Genomic DNA, 17,450 nt, shown 5'->3' with positions numbered 1-17,450 from the left:
TTGTTTGGGGTTTGTTATTGTAGGTCTTTTCCTTCTCTTGTGTTTCCTGCCTAGAGAAGTTCATTTAGCATTTGTTGTAAAGCTGGTTTGGTGGTACTGAATTCTCTTAGCTTTTGGTTTTCTGTAAAGGTTTTAATTTCTCCATCGAATCTGAATGAGATCCTTGCTGGGTAGAATAATCTTGGTTGTAGGTTTTTCCCTTTCATCACTTTAAATATGTCCTGCTACTCTTTTCTGGCTTGCAGATCAAGCCAGATCAAGCCAGTTTCTGCTGAAAGATCAGCTGTTAACCTTATGGACATTCCCTTGTATGTTATTCGTTGTTTTTCCCTTGCTGCTTTTACTATTTTCTCTTTGTATTTAATTTTTGGTAGTTTGATTAATATGTGTCTTGGCCTGTTTCTCCTTGCATTTATCTTGTATGGGACTCTCTGTGTATCCTGGGCTTGACTATTTCCTTTCCCATATTAGGGAAGTTTTCAACTATAATCTCTTGAAAGATTTTCTCAGACCCTTTCTCTTTTTCTTATTCATCTGGGACCTCTATAATTTGAATGTTGGTGCGATAAATGTTGTCCTAGAGGTCTCTGAGACTATCTTCAATTCTTTTCATTCTTTTTTCTGTATTCTGCTCTGTGGTTGTTATTTTCACACTATTTTATCTTGCAGGTCACTTATCCGTTCTTCTGCCTCCGTTATTGTGCTATTGATTCCTTCTAGAAAATTTTTAATTTCATTAATTTTGTTGTTCATCATTGTTTGTTTGCTCTTTAGTTCTTCTAGTCCTTTCTTGTATTTTCTCCATTCTATTTCCAAGATTTTGGATCATCTTTACTATCATTACTCTGAATATTTTTTCAGGTAGACTGCCTATTTCCTCTTCATTTGTTTGTTCTGGTGGGTTTTTACCTTGCTCCTTAATCTGCTGTGTGTTTCTCTGTCTTCTCATTTTGCTTAACTTACTGTGTTTGGGGTCTCCTTTTCACAGGCTGCAGGTTCGTAGTTCCCGTTGTTTTTGGTGTCTACCCCCAGTGGGTAAGGTTGGTCAGTGGGTTGTGTAGGCTTCCTGGTGGAGGGGACTGGTGCCTGTGTTCTGGTGGCTGAGGCTGAATCTTCTCTTTCTGATGGGCAGGACCCCATCCAGTGGTGTGTTTTGGTGTGTCTGTGACCTTATTATGATTTTAGGCAGCCTCTCTGCTAATGGGTAAGGTTGTGTTCCTGTCTTGCTAGTTGCTTGGCATAGGGTGTCCAGCACTGTAGCTTGCTGGTCATTGAGTGGAGCTGGGTCTCAGCATTGAGATGGAGATCTCTGGCAGAGCTTTTGCTGTTTGATATTATATGGAGCTAGGAGGTCTCTGGTAGACCAATGTCCTGAACTCAGCTCTCCCACCTCAGAGCCATAGGCCTGACACCCGGTGTGAGCATCAAGACCCTGTCAGGCACACGGGAAAAAGAGAAAAATGAAAAAAATGTATATATCGTTGCTCCCAAAGTTCACTGCCTCAATTTGGGATGATTTTTTGTCTATTCAGGTATTCCACAGATGCAGGTACATCAAACTGATTGTGGAGATTTAATCCGCTGCTCCTGAGGCTGCTGAGAGAAATTTCCCTTTCTCTTCTTTGTTCTCACAGTTCCTGGGGTTCAGCTTTGGATTCGGCCCCGCCTCTGCATGTAGGTCACCTGAGGAATTTTGTTCTTCGCTCAGACAGGACGGGGTTAAAGGAACAGCTGATTAGGGGTCTCTGGCTCACTCAGGCCGGGGGGAGCAAGTGGTACGGAATGTGGGGCGAGCCTGCGGCGTCACAGGCCAGCATGACGTTGCCACAGCCTGAGGCATGCCGTGTTTTCTCCTGGGGAAATTGTCCCTGGATCACGGGACCCTGGCAGTGATGGGCTGCAGAGGCTCCCTGGAGGGGAGGTGTGGGTAGTGACCTATGCTTGCACACAGGCTTGTTGGTGGCTGCAGCAGCAGCCTTAGTGTTTCATGCCCATCTCTGGTGTCCGTTTGATAGCCGTGGCTTGCACCTGTCTCTGGAGCTGGTTTAGGCCGGTGCTCTGAATCCCCTCTCCTCGAGCACCCCGAAGCAATGGTCTCTTGCCTCTTTGGCAGCTCCAGACTTTTTCCTGGAGTCCCTCCTGGCTAGCTGTGGTGCACTAGCCCCCTTCAGGCTGTGTTCACACAGCCCACCCCAGTCCTCTCCCTGGGATCTGACCTCCGAAGTCCGAGCCTCAGCTCCCAGCCCCCACCCATCCCAGCAGGTGAGCGGACTGGTCAGCACCGATCCTCTGTGCGGGAATCTCTCCACTTTGCCCTTTGCACCCCTGTTGCTGCGCCCTCCTCCGTGGCTCTGAAGCTTCCCACCCCCACCCCCGTCTCCGCCAGTGAAGGGGCTTCCTAATGTGTGGAAACTTTTCCTCCTTCACAGCTCCCTCCCAGAGGTGCAGGTCCCATCCCTATTCTTTTGTCTCTCTTTTTTCCTTTTTCTATTGCCCTACCCAGGTACTTGGGGCATTTCCTGCCTTTTGGGAAGTCTGAGGTCTTCTGCTAGCGTTCAGTAGGTGTTCTGTAGGAGTTGTTCCACATGCAGATATATTTCTAATGTATTTGTGGGGAGGAAGGTGATCTCCACTTCTTACTCCTCCGCCATCTTGAAGGTCTCCTAAGGAAATAGTTTAAATCGGAAGTATTTTAAGTGAGATAGTTAGATGTGCATTTTAGTCTAAACTACCATCTTAGAAAGATTCCTCTGGAAATTGGGTCAGTGTAGTGGGGTGAATTCATATGTTTACGTCTCCTGCTATACTAAATTTCTTAATTTCAGAAAAGATACATAAAAAATGAATTCAAAACAGTGCTCCAAAACAAAAACAGGATGTTAATAAACCATTGTCAGGAATTCATGGAAGGTAGAAAGCAGATAAGATCAGATTGATTGGAGCAGAGGAAAGCACAGCTGCTGTATGTATGTGGAAGACAAATTTCCTAGGAAGATAAGAGTAGCTCAAGAGAAAATGGTCTGAGAGAATATATATAAAAAGCAGGAAGGAGGGCTTCCCTGGTGGCGTAGTGGTTGAGAGTCTGCCTGCCGGTGCAGGGGACGCGGGTTCATGCCCCGGTCCGGGAGGATCCCGCGTGCCGCAGAGCGGCTGGACCTGCGCGTCCGGAGCCTGTGCTCCGCAACGGGAGAGGCCACAACAGTGAGAGGCCCGCGTACTGCAAAAAAAACCAAAACAAAACAGGAAGGAGTCTTGGGTCATCTTCAAGAGTAAATTAAATTCTGTAAGTGAAACAGCAGGGGCAGTGTCCATGTTACAGTGAGCAAAAGGTACCAGAAGGTTGATCCTAAGCTTAAACCAGATACTTGTCTGAAGAAGGTAAACTGCCTACTTGAGGAAAATGCCTAGTGTGGTACAGGGAGAGAAGAGAGAGAAGCAGAGCAGAACTGGAGTTAACTACAGATCTCTACAACAGGCATAAAGTAGAGGAAAAAGGAGAAGTAGCTCTGCAGTGGAAGAAAATACATTAAATTGCTGCATCCCAAGGATAAATTCCTGATGCTTTTGATAACTGGGAAGAGAGGTATACATACTCTTCCATGGCAGCTCACCCTGAAGTGATGCTTGCCAGTTACCACATCTGTATAACTCACGTACAGACTGCATCAGACCTCCCATTCAGAGGAAGGTACAGCAGAGAAATAGACTTACACAACTACAGAGGAAACTCATGCTAGTCGAATACACTAGTTAATATGGTTTTTCACTGATAAATATGAGGGGAGAACCAAGGATCTCTAGACATTTGAGAGAAACAAAGCGTTAAAGAGAAGGACCAAGAAAAAGAAATAAAACTGACCCCAGAGGAAATTGATAATTCAGGAAAGAAAGTTTTAAAAAATCTAATATATTGAGAGGTTCTATAGATGTTGCATCCACAAAAACACTGCAGGTAGATCAATCAGAAGATAAAAAAAGAATTCTTAGAAATTAAAAATATAGTTGAAGAAACAAATTCCCAAGGATTAAAAAATGCATGTAAGAGTGGATTATTGATATAAAATATAAAAACACATGGAAAATATGAGAATAAGGGACACAGAAGATTATTCAAGGAGATTCAGGAAGAATTAGAGGATTAGAAGATTAAGATTATTGTTTTTTAAGATTATTGTCTTTGAAATTTCTGTATTGGAGTTTCTCTGTGCAATGCTTCTTCATTTTTAGTTGGCTTCCCAGTTTGGTGGAGTCCATCTTCCAGTAGCTTTGAGAAAGTAAATATTTAATATCTTTCAGGTCTCAAAATGGAGCGCCTCCATTCTATTCTACCATTTGATTGATATTTGGCTGAATATGGAATTCTGGGTTGAAAATAATTTTCTACCAGTATTTGGAAAACATTGCCCTTTTGTCATCTAGCTTTCAGCATTGGCTATTCAAATTCAAAGCTATTTATTCCTGCATCTTTGCATCTGACCTATTTTTTATTTTTCACTTGGGAATTTTGTAGCATCTTTATTGTCACCACTGCTTTGAAATTTCATAATTACATCCCTATATTCACCTACTTAATTTGTGAGGAGCTTTGTGGACTCTTTCAACCTGGACTCAAGGCTTCAGTTTTAGGAAATTTTCCTGAATTATTTCGTTGATGATGTCTTCCCCACTTTTCTTTGTTTTCTCTTACTGGAACTCCTGTTTTTTTAGACTTCCTGGACTGATTCTCTGTTTTTAAAAATATTTACTCTGTTTTACCTTGCCTTGATTTTGCAGCATAGATATGTAGATTGGTTTTCAGGTTTGCCTACCGTCAGCTTTGGAATCATTCTCCTTGACAGTTACTGCTCATCCATCAGTCATTGCCTCCTTTGCTAATCTTGCCTCCTATCCTGTTCTCTCCAGCCTTTGGGTTTAATGCCTTTAAAAGGCCATTCGTTTATTATAGTTCTAGTGAGGTTTTAAGAAGTAGATGCCTGTGTTCAATCTGCCATCTTTGTCAGGCATTCCTGAGGAATTTTCACTTTTAACTCCTTATATATCTGTATTATATGAAATGTATAATGAGAACCTACTGGTTTTACATATAATTTAAAAATTTAACTTTTAAAAGGCAGCATTATTGAGGTATTATTTACATACCATAAAATTCACCCATACTGATTGTACAGTTCAATGATTTTATTAAATTTATAGGCTTGTGCAACTATCACTAATCTAGTTTTAGAATATTGCCACCACCACAAAAGTTCCCTTGTACTCGTTTACACTTCATTCAAACTCCCATGCCTAACCCTAGGAAACCACTGATCTTCTTTCTGTCTGTATAAATTTACCTTTTCTAGACATTTTATATAAATGGACTTGTATAACATGTAGTCTTTTGTGTCTAGCTTCTTTCAGTTAAAAGCTTGCGAGGTTCATCCATGTAGTAGCATGTATCAGCATGATTCCTTTTTATGTCTGAGTAATATTCTATTGTATTGATATACTACATTTTTTACATTCATCAGTTGATGGGCATTTGGCTTGTTTCTTCTTTTTGGCTATTCTAAATAATGCTCATACTAACATTCATGTACAAGTTTTGGTGTGGATCTATGTTTTCATTTCTATTTGGTATATACCTAGGAGTAGAATTTCTGAGTCATATGGTGACTCTATGTTTAACCTTTTGAGGAACTGCTAGGCTGTGTTCCACAGTGGCTGCACCTTTTTAAAGTCCCACCAACGTTAGGAGGATTCTAATTTCTCCATATCTTCCCCCACATTTGTTATTGTCTGTCATCTTTTAAAAATATTTATTTATTTATTTGACTGCATCGGGTCTTAGTTGCAGCATGGGGATCTTCATTGCCATGTGCGGGATCTTTTTAGTTGCAGCATGCGGGATCTTTTAGTTGCGGCATGTGGAATCTTTAGTTGTGGCATGTGGGATCTAGTTCCCTGACCAGGGATTGAACCTGGGCCCCTTGCATTGGGAGCGTGGAGTCTTAGCCACTGGACCACCAGAGAAGTCCCTATTGTCTGTCTTTTGATTATAGCCATCCCAGTGGATATGAAGTGGTATCTCATTGTGGTTTTGATTTGCGTTTCCTAATAATGATGTTGAGCATCTTTTCATGTGCTTTTTGGCATTTGTTTATCTTCTTTAGAGAAATTTCCTTTCTGTTGTTTATCTCTAATTTAATTCTACTGTGGTTAAAGAATACATTTTGTGTGTTTTCAGTCATTCAAAATTTATTGAGATGTGTTTTATGGCCCAGCATATGTTCTATCTGAAGAATTACCCATAAGTGGTTAAAAGTAATGTGTGTTCTGTAGAACTTGGATGGAAAGTTTTGTACATGTCAGTTAGGTTGAGTTGATTGATAGTGTTGTTAAAATCTATATCCTTGCTAATTATTGAGACCTCTTTCAGGGCTGTCCAGAAACTTTTACTTTCTGCTTGGCTCTTCCGAAGTTTTTATGTACATGCACAGAGCCAGGCATGTATGACTAGTATGGGGCCTCTCTCTAGTGTCTGCTGTACCTTTGGCCAGAATTTGTTTGCCTTATTCAGGATTGCAACCTCAGGCTAGTAGTGGTTGACACTCTCCTGCTACTACCTCTGGGAGGTCACTTCCACTGGTGGCACCACTGGGCCTGGGCATTGCCACTGCTTCAAATGAATGTAAGCCCTCTTGGGTCCCATAGTTACAGCCTACCTCGTCCTGGAAGAACCCCTCCTCTGATGGAGCTAGGGTGGGATGGATGGGAGCAATCCTGGGCCAGAACGTCAGAGATTCCTATGTTTCTACCCAAAGTTCAGCAGTTTTAAAATCATAAGCACTTCTCAGTAGTATAGGTAGGCACCTGGGGTTTTGGGAACACACCAAGCATGTCCCCTTCTCTCAGAGTCTTTGTATTTCTTCCATCTGCCAGGAATATTCTTTTCCCAGAGGGTCTGATGGCTCATTTTCTCACTTCCTTCAGGCCATTAGAGAGGCCTTTCCATGACTACTGTATGTAAAGTAATAATTCCCTACCCTCAACCATTCTCTGTTCTCCTATGTTTATCTTATTACTGCCTGGTAGTTTGGTGATTAATTTTGACTGTATCTTCTTCTCAAATGTAATCCATAAAACCAGGCGCTTTATCTAATTTGTTCTTCAATATAGCCCCAGAGCTTTGAATAGAGCCTGGTACACAGTGAATGAATGGGTGAGTTGATGTCACTTCTTAAAAAAGAGGTTTGTGGTTATTAAACGTAATGATAATTTAATTGATTCCTTACATCTTTCTAGCCCCTTGCCATTTACAAAGTGCTTGTATACTCACATCACTTCATTTCTTCCTCCCAGTGGCCCTCTGAGGTAGGCAGAGAGCTTCTGTCATCACCTCCATTTTATGGATGAGAAACTGTAGCTTAGAGTGGGACAGCCTTGCCAAAGAACACAGGGATAAGAAATAAAAATCTGGGACAAAAACCTAAATCTCTTGATTCTGGTAGTTGTTAATACTACCACACAAAGCCATCACCTGTGGAAAACAGAGTGTGTTGCTAAGGTGATGAAATCCCCTTCTTTATAGAGTTTTAGGAGGCAACAAACAAGTGTTTAGAGTCTACATTAGTCAGACCGAGGGCCCTTCACCTGATGATGAAGAGGCTGCTGAGTTAACCTCATTCTCATTTTGGGTTCCTAGTTAAATTTTGCTGAGTGAACTATTAGGGAGAAAAGAAATTAGAGCAGAAAAATATCAAAACATGTGCTTTGACAAGGGAAGAACCTCTATTGGATTTTAGAACTAAAAGTGACTTAGGGTCACCCCTCAAATTATACCTGTCCTATTCTTCCACGTTCCTCGAGTGATGAAACTTGAGACCCAGAGGATGGATTCATTGCCTGTGATCACCAAAGCTAGTTGCTTACATATGCCTGTCACTGGCAGTTTTCTAGTTATGCCCTGCACTGGAGGCCCTGTTAGAATCTATGAGCTTGCCAGTTTTCTTTATCTTAGTATGTCAAATGTAGTAAAGACCAGGCTCCCACACAGGAGCTCTAGACTAGCATTTGACTAGACAGTTCCTTCACTTATCCCCTGTCATTCTGACTCCTGACATTCCTCTCTCCAGAGGCCCCAAATGGCAGCAGAAGGGAATTGTCCCTCTGTCTCCTGCATCATATGGTGAGCTGCTTTAGGACATGGGCCATCTTTTTCATTTTTGTGCATTTATATCAAAAGCATTCATCACAGTATCTTACTGAGCACAAAGCAGATGCTCTGAAAGTATCTGAAACTGTTGAATTATAGCAATATATACAAAAACTCCCTTGCTTCTCTGGCCCTACACTGTAATCATTTAATCTCTATCAAAAATCTCATGTTTGGGAGCTATTTTGTCTCTTGAATATGTGTTATAAACAGTAATGGTATGATCTTTTTGCCTGGACCTGCCCTAAAACCTGCCAGTCTTAGCCCAGCTTTGGTACAGTTTACATGGGAAAATCAAGTTGCTGAGATTATAGCATATTCAATTAGTGGTGCTGGTAAGGTTCATTCCAGGACAGGGCAAAAGCTTAGTGAAATAGATAGCATCCAATCTGGGGAAAAACTCATTGTCTTCTTGAGACAAGGGTCTTCTGATGTTCTGTATCTTCAGGTTGAGGCAAGGGCACCTGATGGCATAATGGTTGCAGTAGGTTTTCGTAAAGAAAGGAAAAGGAGAGGGAAAGGCCTCTCAGGACTTCCACTTATCGTATCAGAAAGGACTAAGGAATTACAATGATAAACTTTGTGAAATCCCAGACTTTTGATCCCTCCCCTGCATTTTGTACTTTATCCTCTCTTTAGCATAGAGAGTAAAATTCATAGAAGAAGAAGGAACTATGATCTTGTGTTCGGGGTTTGGATTGGGCTAGGCACGTAGAGAAGCTGTAAGCTGGTTTCCCCATCCACAGTTAGGCTTTGGGTGGGAGAAGGAAGCCCCCAAGGGCCTGAGTGGGGAGTGGTATCTAAAAGAAGAGAGGGAAGGTGGCTGAGTTCCTGAGACTGGCTACAGAAAGGTGGAGATCTTGAGGCTGATGTGTGTTTCAGAAGGAGTGTCAGGAGAAGGTTTCTTCTGGGAGATCGGTGACTCTGGTAGCTTAAGTTGCATGTCAGCTGGACATGATGAATCTGGCTTTTCTCCACTGTGCAGAACGTGAAGACGGTGTCTGAGACCCCTGCAGTGCTACCAGTTTCAGAAGATGAAGATGATGATGATGATGCTACCCCACCTCCAGTGATTGCTCCACGCCCAGAGCACACAAAATCGGTGAGTCTTTGGGGACGTGGGCAGCTTTGTGATATATTAGAGTTTAGAGGGGGAGTGAGGGGTGGGTGCTGAGGCCTAGAGGTTTAATAATCTGGTAGCAGTACTTAGATTTTGCAGGTGGTGAAATCACCAAATTACCTTGATTGAAAGGTATTTTCTGTATGATTAAAGACAAGAAGTGGTGTATTTATTTATCATTAGTTTGCACATAGTCCCAAAGTGTCCTAGATAATTGGTCTTTGTACCAACTTAGGCCTAGTTTACTTAGCCTGTTCACATACAGAAAGATATACAGAATTAATGTTACTTAGTGCAAGACTAACATAAATTATTCCAGTCTCCTGGGAAGCAACATATTAGTCTGCTATAGATCTTTTCTTCTCTGTTAAATGTGCAGTGTTCAGCCTCTTAGTACATCATTGATGATACTGTAAGACTCAAGAGAATTTATAAAAACATTAGTGCTATTAATATGCTGGACATCAGGAGTGCCTTTTTTTTTTTTTTTTTTGCGTTACGCTGGCCTCTCACCACCGCGGCCTCTCCCATTGCGGAGCACAGGCTCCGGACGCGCAGGCTCAGTGGCCATGGCTCACGGGCCCAGCCGCTCCGCGGCATGCGGGATCCTCCCGGACCGGGGTATGAACCCGTGTCCCCTGCATCGGCAGGCGGACTCTCAACCACTGCGCCACCAGGGAAGCCCGGCAGTGATTTTTATTTAACTTCTTTTGACGTTCTTGCATCTCTGAATAGCCAGGTCCCTCTGCCCTCACTTGGCACAATCTGCCTTTTACATGGTTTAGCATCATTGAGCACTGATCTCTCATCAGATGATACTCTACTAGTGTTTCTTTGTTTGGACTTTTTATTATGACAAGAGCTTCAAAATGAAAGAATGATCTAGGGCTTAAACTCTGTGATAATACAAAAAAAGATTGTCTCTGGATTAGAGAATTCGTGGAAGTGTTCAAGCAGATGTTGGTTGACTGACTATGGAGATGCTGTGGAGGACATTCAGGGGGATTAGATGACCTTTTAGGATTAGAATTTATAAGCAGAATCTGTGGAATCACCCTTTCTGTAGGCTACAAAGTCACTTTAAGGAAAATAAGCTTCAAATTGGAGCGTTCTCAGGATATCTCATATTGATATGTTTTTTTGTTTTGCAAGTATGTTCATTTAAAAATTTTTCCCACTAAACCACAAACTCCTGTGTGTGTACACACACACACACATATACATTTACACACACATATATATGCAAATACATATATATATATGTATGTATTTGCAGCGCTTAACATAGCTCTTGGAAGGTTTTAGAAAGGCAGTTAGTATTGAGTGAATTGATAAATTTGATCTTGATAGCATTCCTTTCTAAAAAGACATTGTTAATTCCTAATTTATAGAAGAAGCTGAGATTTGGAGAGGTAAATTGATCTACCCAAAGTCTCTAAGTAAGCAAAAGAGCTAGAACTGAAAGCAGGTAATTGACCCCAGGTCCAGGTTGTATTCCAGCGTAGCACAGTGGCCTTTTTATGTGAGCAGACCTGTGCTGGGAGCCAGAAAAAGAGAATTTTAGAGAAGGAAAAAGCAGGGTTCGTGCCCTTAAGGAGGCATGTCAAGAAAACTAAAGGAGGAGGAGAAGGCATGAAAGTACAGGTTTAGGTGCCAGGTATATAGTTTGTCTACATGTACAAGAATAGAAAATTAAGAAATCATTATGCTGGAATAGTCAGGAAAGAAGCTGTAGTCTCTGGTCTGTATCTTGACTTATTGCTATTTCCACTATGTGGAAAGTTCTCTCCCTTTTCTACCTATTAAAATCATGTCCATCCGTCAAGATCCAGCTGAAGAATCCTATTTATTTATCGATTCATCAAACATTTTCCTGAATGCTTGCTTTCTGTTAGGCAACTGGTTAGATATAGGAACTCAGGGATGAATGACACAGATTCCCTGTCTTCATAGAGCTTATAGACTAACCAAAAAATTGTGATATTTTTATGAAAAAAGGTGATAAATGCCTTGATGCATCTCCTGGGGAAAGGCAGTATAACGTATGATCACCTCTTCTGTACATTAATAGTATACAGTTTGCTCGTATCTTCTGACACTTATCCCTTTTGCCTTGCAGTTAGGACTTTCTCCAAGACTTCCTTCACAGGAATAGTGGATGGGGCAGCATTTTGTACAGCAAGGCAAAGAACAGATTCTCAGTAAATGTTTATTAAGTAAATGAATGAATAGGAAATGTAATAATATTTGCCAAAATTTGAAAGCTTAGTGTCTTTTGGGTGTGATATTACTCATTTCACACATTAATTAATTTATTACCACAGCAGCTCTATAAGATAGGTATCACTAACATCACCATTTTACAAATGAGGAAACTAAAGCATAGAGAAGTTAAATAATCTGCCCAAAGTCATACAAGGTAAAAATAAGAGTTGGGGGCTTCCCTGGTGGCGCAATGATTGAGGGTCCGCCTGCCGATGCAGGGGACACGGGTTCATGCCCCGGTCCGGGAAGATCCCACATGCCACGGAGCGGCTGGGCCCGTGGGCCATGGCCGCTGAGCCTGCGCATCCGGAGCTTGTGCTCCGCAACGGGAGAGGCCGCAGCAGTGAGAGGCCCATGTACCGCAAAAAAAAAAAAAGAATAAGAGTTGGGATTTAAGTCCAGTCAGTCAGTTTCCAGAGTCTGTGATCTAAATGACTACACCGTTACTGCCTCTTAAAGAAGAACAATTGCAGTTCCTTCTCTGTGAGCGTTCAGGATTTAAAGAGGAAGTAACTCAAATGAAGATAATGTTGTGTTGTATTAGCCGTGGAAAGTACTATGGGAATACAGGATATTCATTTCAGCTTGGGAAAGAATAGACTTTTACAGATGAAGGAGATTCCCATCAAATGACAGAATGTCCTTTAAACTATTTATAATGAGAGTTGTCTAACTTGTACTGAATATCTTAAGTGCTCAGACTGTCACTAACCCTTGTGTGTACAGTGAGAGCAAGGAAGGCCATTCCATCCTCACAGCCTGAGTATAGAGGAAGAGTAACATAGATTTTGACCTAGGAGAAGGGATGAGTTTACTGGGATTTGTTCTGTGGATGTTCTAACACACACATCTAAGACAGACTGGCCTTGCCAAATTTTTGCACCAACAATGCAGGTATACACACGGTCTGTGATTGAACCACTTCCTATTACTCCAACTCGGGATGTGGCTACATCTCCCATTTCACCTACTGAGAATAATACCACTCTGCCAGATGCTCTGACCCGGAATACTGAGAAGCAGAAGAAGAAGCCTAAAATGTCTGATGAGGAGATCTTGGAGAAATTACGTAAGCACTTCCCAGGTTTTTTAATTTCCCTCTGGTATGTGACTGGTCAAGCACAAAGGTGGAATTCTATTGCTATAAAGATCTTGGTTCTGCGCTAGGTGTATGTGGCTGGCTGGCTGTGCTTTACATCTTAGCCAGACTGTGCTTCTCTTCACCTGTCCTTGCACCCGCCTCCTCTGTCTCACCAGCCCTGATTAGATGCAACATTAGGATGGGAATGTGATGATAGCGTGGATAGCCCACTTTAAGGGCTAGAAATCACTTACCACTGGGCATGGGTTATGGAGATGACAAATAGCTTTTCCCTAGTGAATAGTCTGGAATGTTGTGTTGAGAAAGACCGAGGCCTTGTCTAAACCTGGTGGGAAAGAGTGCTATGTTGATTATTGATGTTTCTGTTGACAGAAGATGGATCTGCCATCTTGGCTGAAGGAAAAGAAGTAAGGGAAACTAACATTTTGTGAGCCTGTGTTATGTACCAAATGACAAGCAAGGCATTTTCTTGATTTTTTTTCATTTACTCCTCATTTTAACCCTTGAAGAAAAAAATTTCACTCTTTTAAAAGTTGCCCTTGCCCAGAGCCCTTACGAAATGATGAAATAAGAAAAGCCACTTACCTAGCCGTCTGTTTACTCTTGTATGTATTCTTTTTCTCTGAACCAGATTTTTTTAAAAACAGTAATACTTAGAACATAGAATTATGGAAAGCAGACTGGCCTGGGAGTTATGGACCCTTGGGTTGAAGCACAGCCACTAACCTGCATGTTGGGCGATTTCCTGCTGTTCTCTGGCCCTCCTTTTTCTCATCTTTTAAATAGGGATGCTAATACCTGTCTCATTTGTAAGTCAGATGAAATAATGTATGTGAAAAGTACCAAATAGTAGTAATTGGTATTAGTGGAAAGGACTTTGGACTGGGAGACCAAAACCAAGCTCCTAATCTTAGCTCTGACACCAATTTGCTGTGTGACCTTGAGGGGAAGTATCTCCCTTTCTGTGGGCCTCAGTTTTGCCATATCCAGAATATTTTTTTTGAAACTGTCAACTCTCTCATACCTCTGTGTCTTTGCACTTGAAGTACTTTCTGTTGTAACCCTTTCTTGACTTTCTCTCCCTGGCTAATTCCTACTAACCCTGTAAAAATTAATCCAGATATCACTTCCCTTCTGAAGCCTTTCCAGTCTATATTTTTGCCTCTTTCTGTATCACCACAGTTATTATATTTTCATGGAACTTTATACTTATTGTCTGTCTCCCCTGAGATTAGAGCTTCTTGAGAGCAGAGACTGTCTTAACTGTGTCTCATCTATCTCTTTATTTGTTGCATTCAACATAGAGCTTAGTACATAGTAAGTGAGCATGTTAAAATGAGTTAATGTCTGTTGAATGAATGGATTTTAAAATGAATGAATAACTTTTAGGAGTTTAGAATTGGATTAGAGTACTATGAATAAAAGCGGTAAGGAGATGAAACTTTTGGTTGCAACTTAAAGAGGGAAAACTAAGGACCTGCTTAGTGTGGTTTTTAGGTATTGGAGATAGTTCTTTAATCCTTGCCAGCTCAGCATTTGGGAAAATATGGGGCCTGTTTTGTATGTTGATCTGGGAAAAACTGATTCATGTTCTCTGTTTCTTTCAAAGGGAGCATAGTGAGTGTGGGTGATCCTAAGAAGAAATACACACGGTTTGAGAAGATTGGACAAGGGTTAGTAGGGGCATTTTCTTCCCTAGAAAAATGACTTAAAATTGTGTGTGCTGGTATATATGATTTTGCTTTTGTTTTGCCTCTCATAAATCTTGTTCTGCCTCTCATAAATCTTGTTCTTCTTTCTCCACCTCACCCATCTGAAGGCGTTTTGTTAGGCTGACCTCAGGTTTACAGAATTATGTTTAATATGTGAGATGTGCCATTAGCTGACATGGTTGCTAAAAATACGCCTGTGGTGAGAGTGAAAAACCCATTTATTTTCTTGGCACAAAACCTTCTTCCCAAATTATAGCTCTGCTTTTCCAGATTAACCCTGTTTACCTGATGCTGAGACCTACCAGCACTAACATGAAATGGAAGACTCAGAACTGCAGACTCTTCTGCTAGTATAATGGGATCTGTTTTTCTAGTGGATGCCAGAATTCATGTCTCCTGCTCTCTGATTTCTTCTCTGCATCTTGTATACTGCCCTCAATGTACTGAACTCAGCAAATCTTAACTGAATTCCTGTTAGGTGCTAGGCACTGTGAATACAGCTATGAATCAGTCTCTCCCTTCAGAGACCCCATGGCTACAGAAGGAGATAGACAGTCAAACAAAAAATTATAATATACTGTGATAAGTCTTAAAAGTGGCCATTATTTTGAGTAAGAGAAGCCAGATACAAAAGAGCAGATGCTGTATGATTTTATTTATATGGAGTTAAAGAACAGGCAAAACTAATGCTAATATAAGTCAGAATAATCATTGCATCTGGGAGGGGAGTGTTGATTGGGATGTGGCAAGAGAGAACCTTCAGGGTTGATCGTGATGGTGAACATGTAGGTGTGTACGTATTGAAAAATCATCAAGTTGTGTACTTGAGATTTGTGCAGATTAAGTGAGTTATACCTCTGTATAAAAAAGAAAAATAATAAGATTTCTACAGATATACCCAATTAGCTGAAATTAAAAAGAAACTGAAGAAAAGTGTCTGGCTTGTAGAAAGCTCTCAGTGTTACTTGAGTGAAAGCATTGTTGTTAATGAAGTAATTGAAGCTTTCTGTTTTAGTTTTCTTTTTTATGCATCCAAGAACTTCTGAAATAAGATAAAGTAATGCATAATATACTGATGTTGTATTTGTACAGTATTCTACAGCTTACATCTGTTATTTGCATCTATTGTTTAATTCAATCCTCAAAACAACCCTGGACTTGAGTGCATCTCATTTTTTCCTGGTCTGGTGCTTTTGTGAGTCTGAACCGGTATAAGGTAGTTAACACCTTGAGAAGAAATTGTTTTGCTTGCCTCAGAGTAATCTGGGATGGTATTTCCTTTAGATAATTACATTGAGATATTAAGAATGTAGCAGAAAGGTACACAGACAAGTGTGGGCAAGTCAGGTCCTATCTCTGGACTTCAGTTTCTTCATTTAAGCGAAAGGGGCTGTGGATTCAGGGTCTTTCACCTCCCAAACTGCTGATGTGTGTGTTCAGATGTATAAGGCCCATAAATAGGCACTATCTGCAAAAGTTTTTTTCCTTGCTTACTTGACAGGTGTGTTAGTGCTAAGGGAGGAATGCAATATGTATTAAGCACCTAGGCTGATGTTTCCACGTTCCATGATTTTAAAACTGTACATGGCACACAAATAAGATAAATTAGTACCATTATAATTTTGCTTGTTTTTTTTTTCCCTTTAAGACCTGAAGGTTTTTTTGACCTGGAATTCATATATCTAATCATATGTCTGTTTGAGGCAGAAACAATCAGGAACTAACCAGTGGGCCTCAATAGCTTCTGAGCCTCTGTAATCATGGAGACACAGTCTCAAAATGTCCAGTTCCCTGAGGACTGGGCATATTTGCCCTTAAAGAATGGTATATCTGGTGGGATAGGGGAGAATGGGGACAGGAATATAGACATCAGCTTTATGACAGAAGATGTCTAGAGGTAGGATGATCAGGCAATGGGGAAAAAACTGCCAATGCAAAGCATCCCATCCTTATTTGATTGTCCATATCTTATGATGCCAACTTCCTGACATGTAGCTAGGATCCTAACTAAAGAGCTGTAGTTGGGAAGCTGGTGACCATAATTTCTGTCTTCCAGGCAAACTTACAAGTGACTTTTCCCCCGAATTGACCTGACTTCCTTGGGAAGCATAATCACAGAGCTTGCCTAGAATACATTTTTGCAGTACATAGAATTTTAAGTTTCTTTCAATCGCATCATATAAATCTGACATACTGACATGTAAGGTTACAAATATTGTTGCATATCACTCATCTACAAACACACAGGGTTCATGGTTATAGGCATAAAGTGTGGTTTTTAGTCATTTAGAATGGACATGATTACTTTCCTAGCATTATTCCTAGTATTTCTCTGCCATTCTTCGTCCGTCCCTCCTTTCTTCCCTCACTTCCTGATGGCCACTAGAGCATATATTCTCTTTACTACTACATACTGCCTCTCATGAGAGTGGAGTGGGAGAGGCAATGGGGAGGATTATTTTTGCTGCTATTTTTATTAACACTTGCATTGCCAGATTGTGTGTAGAGCTTCATTTGACAAATGTCACTTCATCTAACACCTGTTTTTTTCTTTCCCCCACCTGTTGTTCAGTGCTTCAGGCACTGTGTACACTGCAATGGATGTGGCCACAGGACAGGAGGTAAGTATCCACCACCAACTACTACTCCTTCAGTTCCACTGTTTCTTTTTTCTTTTTGTTAAGTTTTTGCCCTTCTTAGCTCAATAGGGACACTTCTAGTTTCTCAGTATTGCAGACTAGAACTCCTTAACATGATGAGATTTACAGATTTTGGAAAAAGTCACTGTGCCTACAGTGCAGAGAAGAGATTGGGGGAGATAAGAGTGGAGCAATGAGTCAGGAGGTTACTGTGTAATTCCATGTGAGAGATGATGGTCTGGACTAAGGTGGTGGCATAGTATGAATGGGGAAAAGTGGATGAATTTGAGAGGTACTTAAGTAGATATGACAGAATTTGGTGAATGTGAGGATGGCTCACAAGTGAGTGGTACTAGTCAAGGAGAAAGAACAAAGGAGGAGTACAGATTTGAGGAAGTTAGATGTTGCCTGAGAGACT

General features: G+C 41.1%; 1 protein-coding gene across 4 annotated transcripts in view; it reads left to right on the top strand.

Annotated features, from left to right (window-relative positions):
* PAK1 (p21 (RAC1) activated kinase 1) overlaps positions 1 to 17,450 on the top strand; it is a 158,678-nt gene that overhangs the window by 117,656 nt on the left and 23,572 nt on the right. For all 4 annotated transcript variants that reach the window (XM_067750457.1, XM_067750458.1, XM_067750459.1 and 1 more), the window contains exons 6-9: positions 9,180 to 9,296; positions 12,474 to 12,648; positions 14,291 to 14,354; positions 16,966 to 17,014. In XM_067750457.1, coding sequence (XP_067606558.1) covers positions 9,180 to 9,296; positions 12,474 to 12,648; positions 14,291 to 14,354; positions 16,966 to 17,014 — 405 coding nt within the window. The remainder of the gene's footprint in view (positions 1 to 9,179; positions 9,297 to 12,473; positions 12,649 to 14,290; positions 14,355 to 16,965; positions 17,015 to 17,450) is intronic.

The sequence above is a fragment of the Pseudorca crassidens genome, chromosome 9 (assembly GCF_039906515.1).
Source record: "Pseudorca crassidens isolate mPseCra1 chromosome 9, mPseCra1.hap1, whole genome shotgun sequence".
Lineage (NCBI taxonomy): Eukaryota > Metazoa > Chordata > Mammalia > Artiodactyla > Delphinidae > Pseudorca > Pseudorca crassidens.
This window is presented reverse-complemented; position numbering and strand designations above follow the sequence as displayed.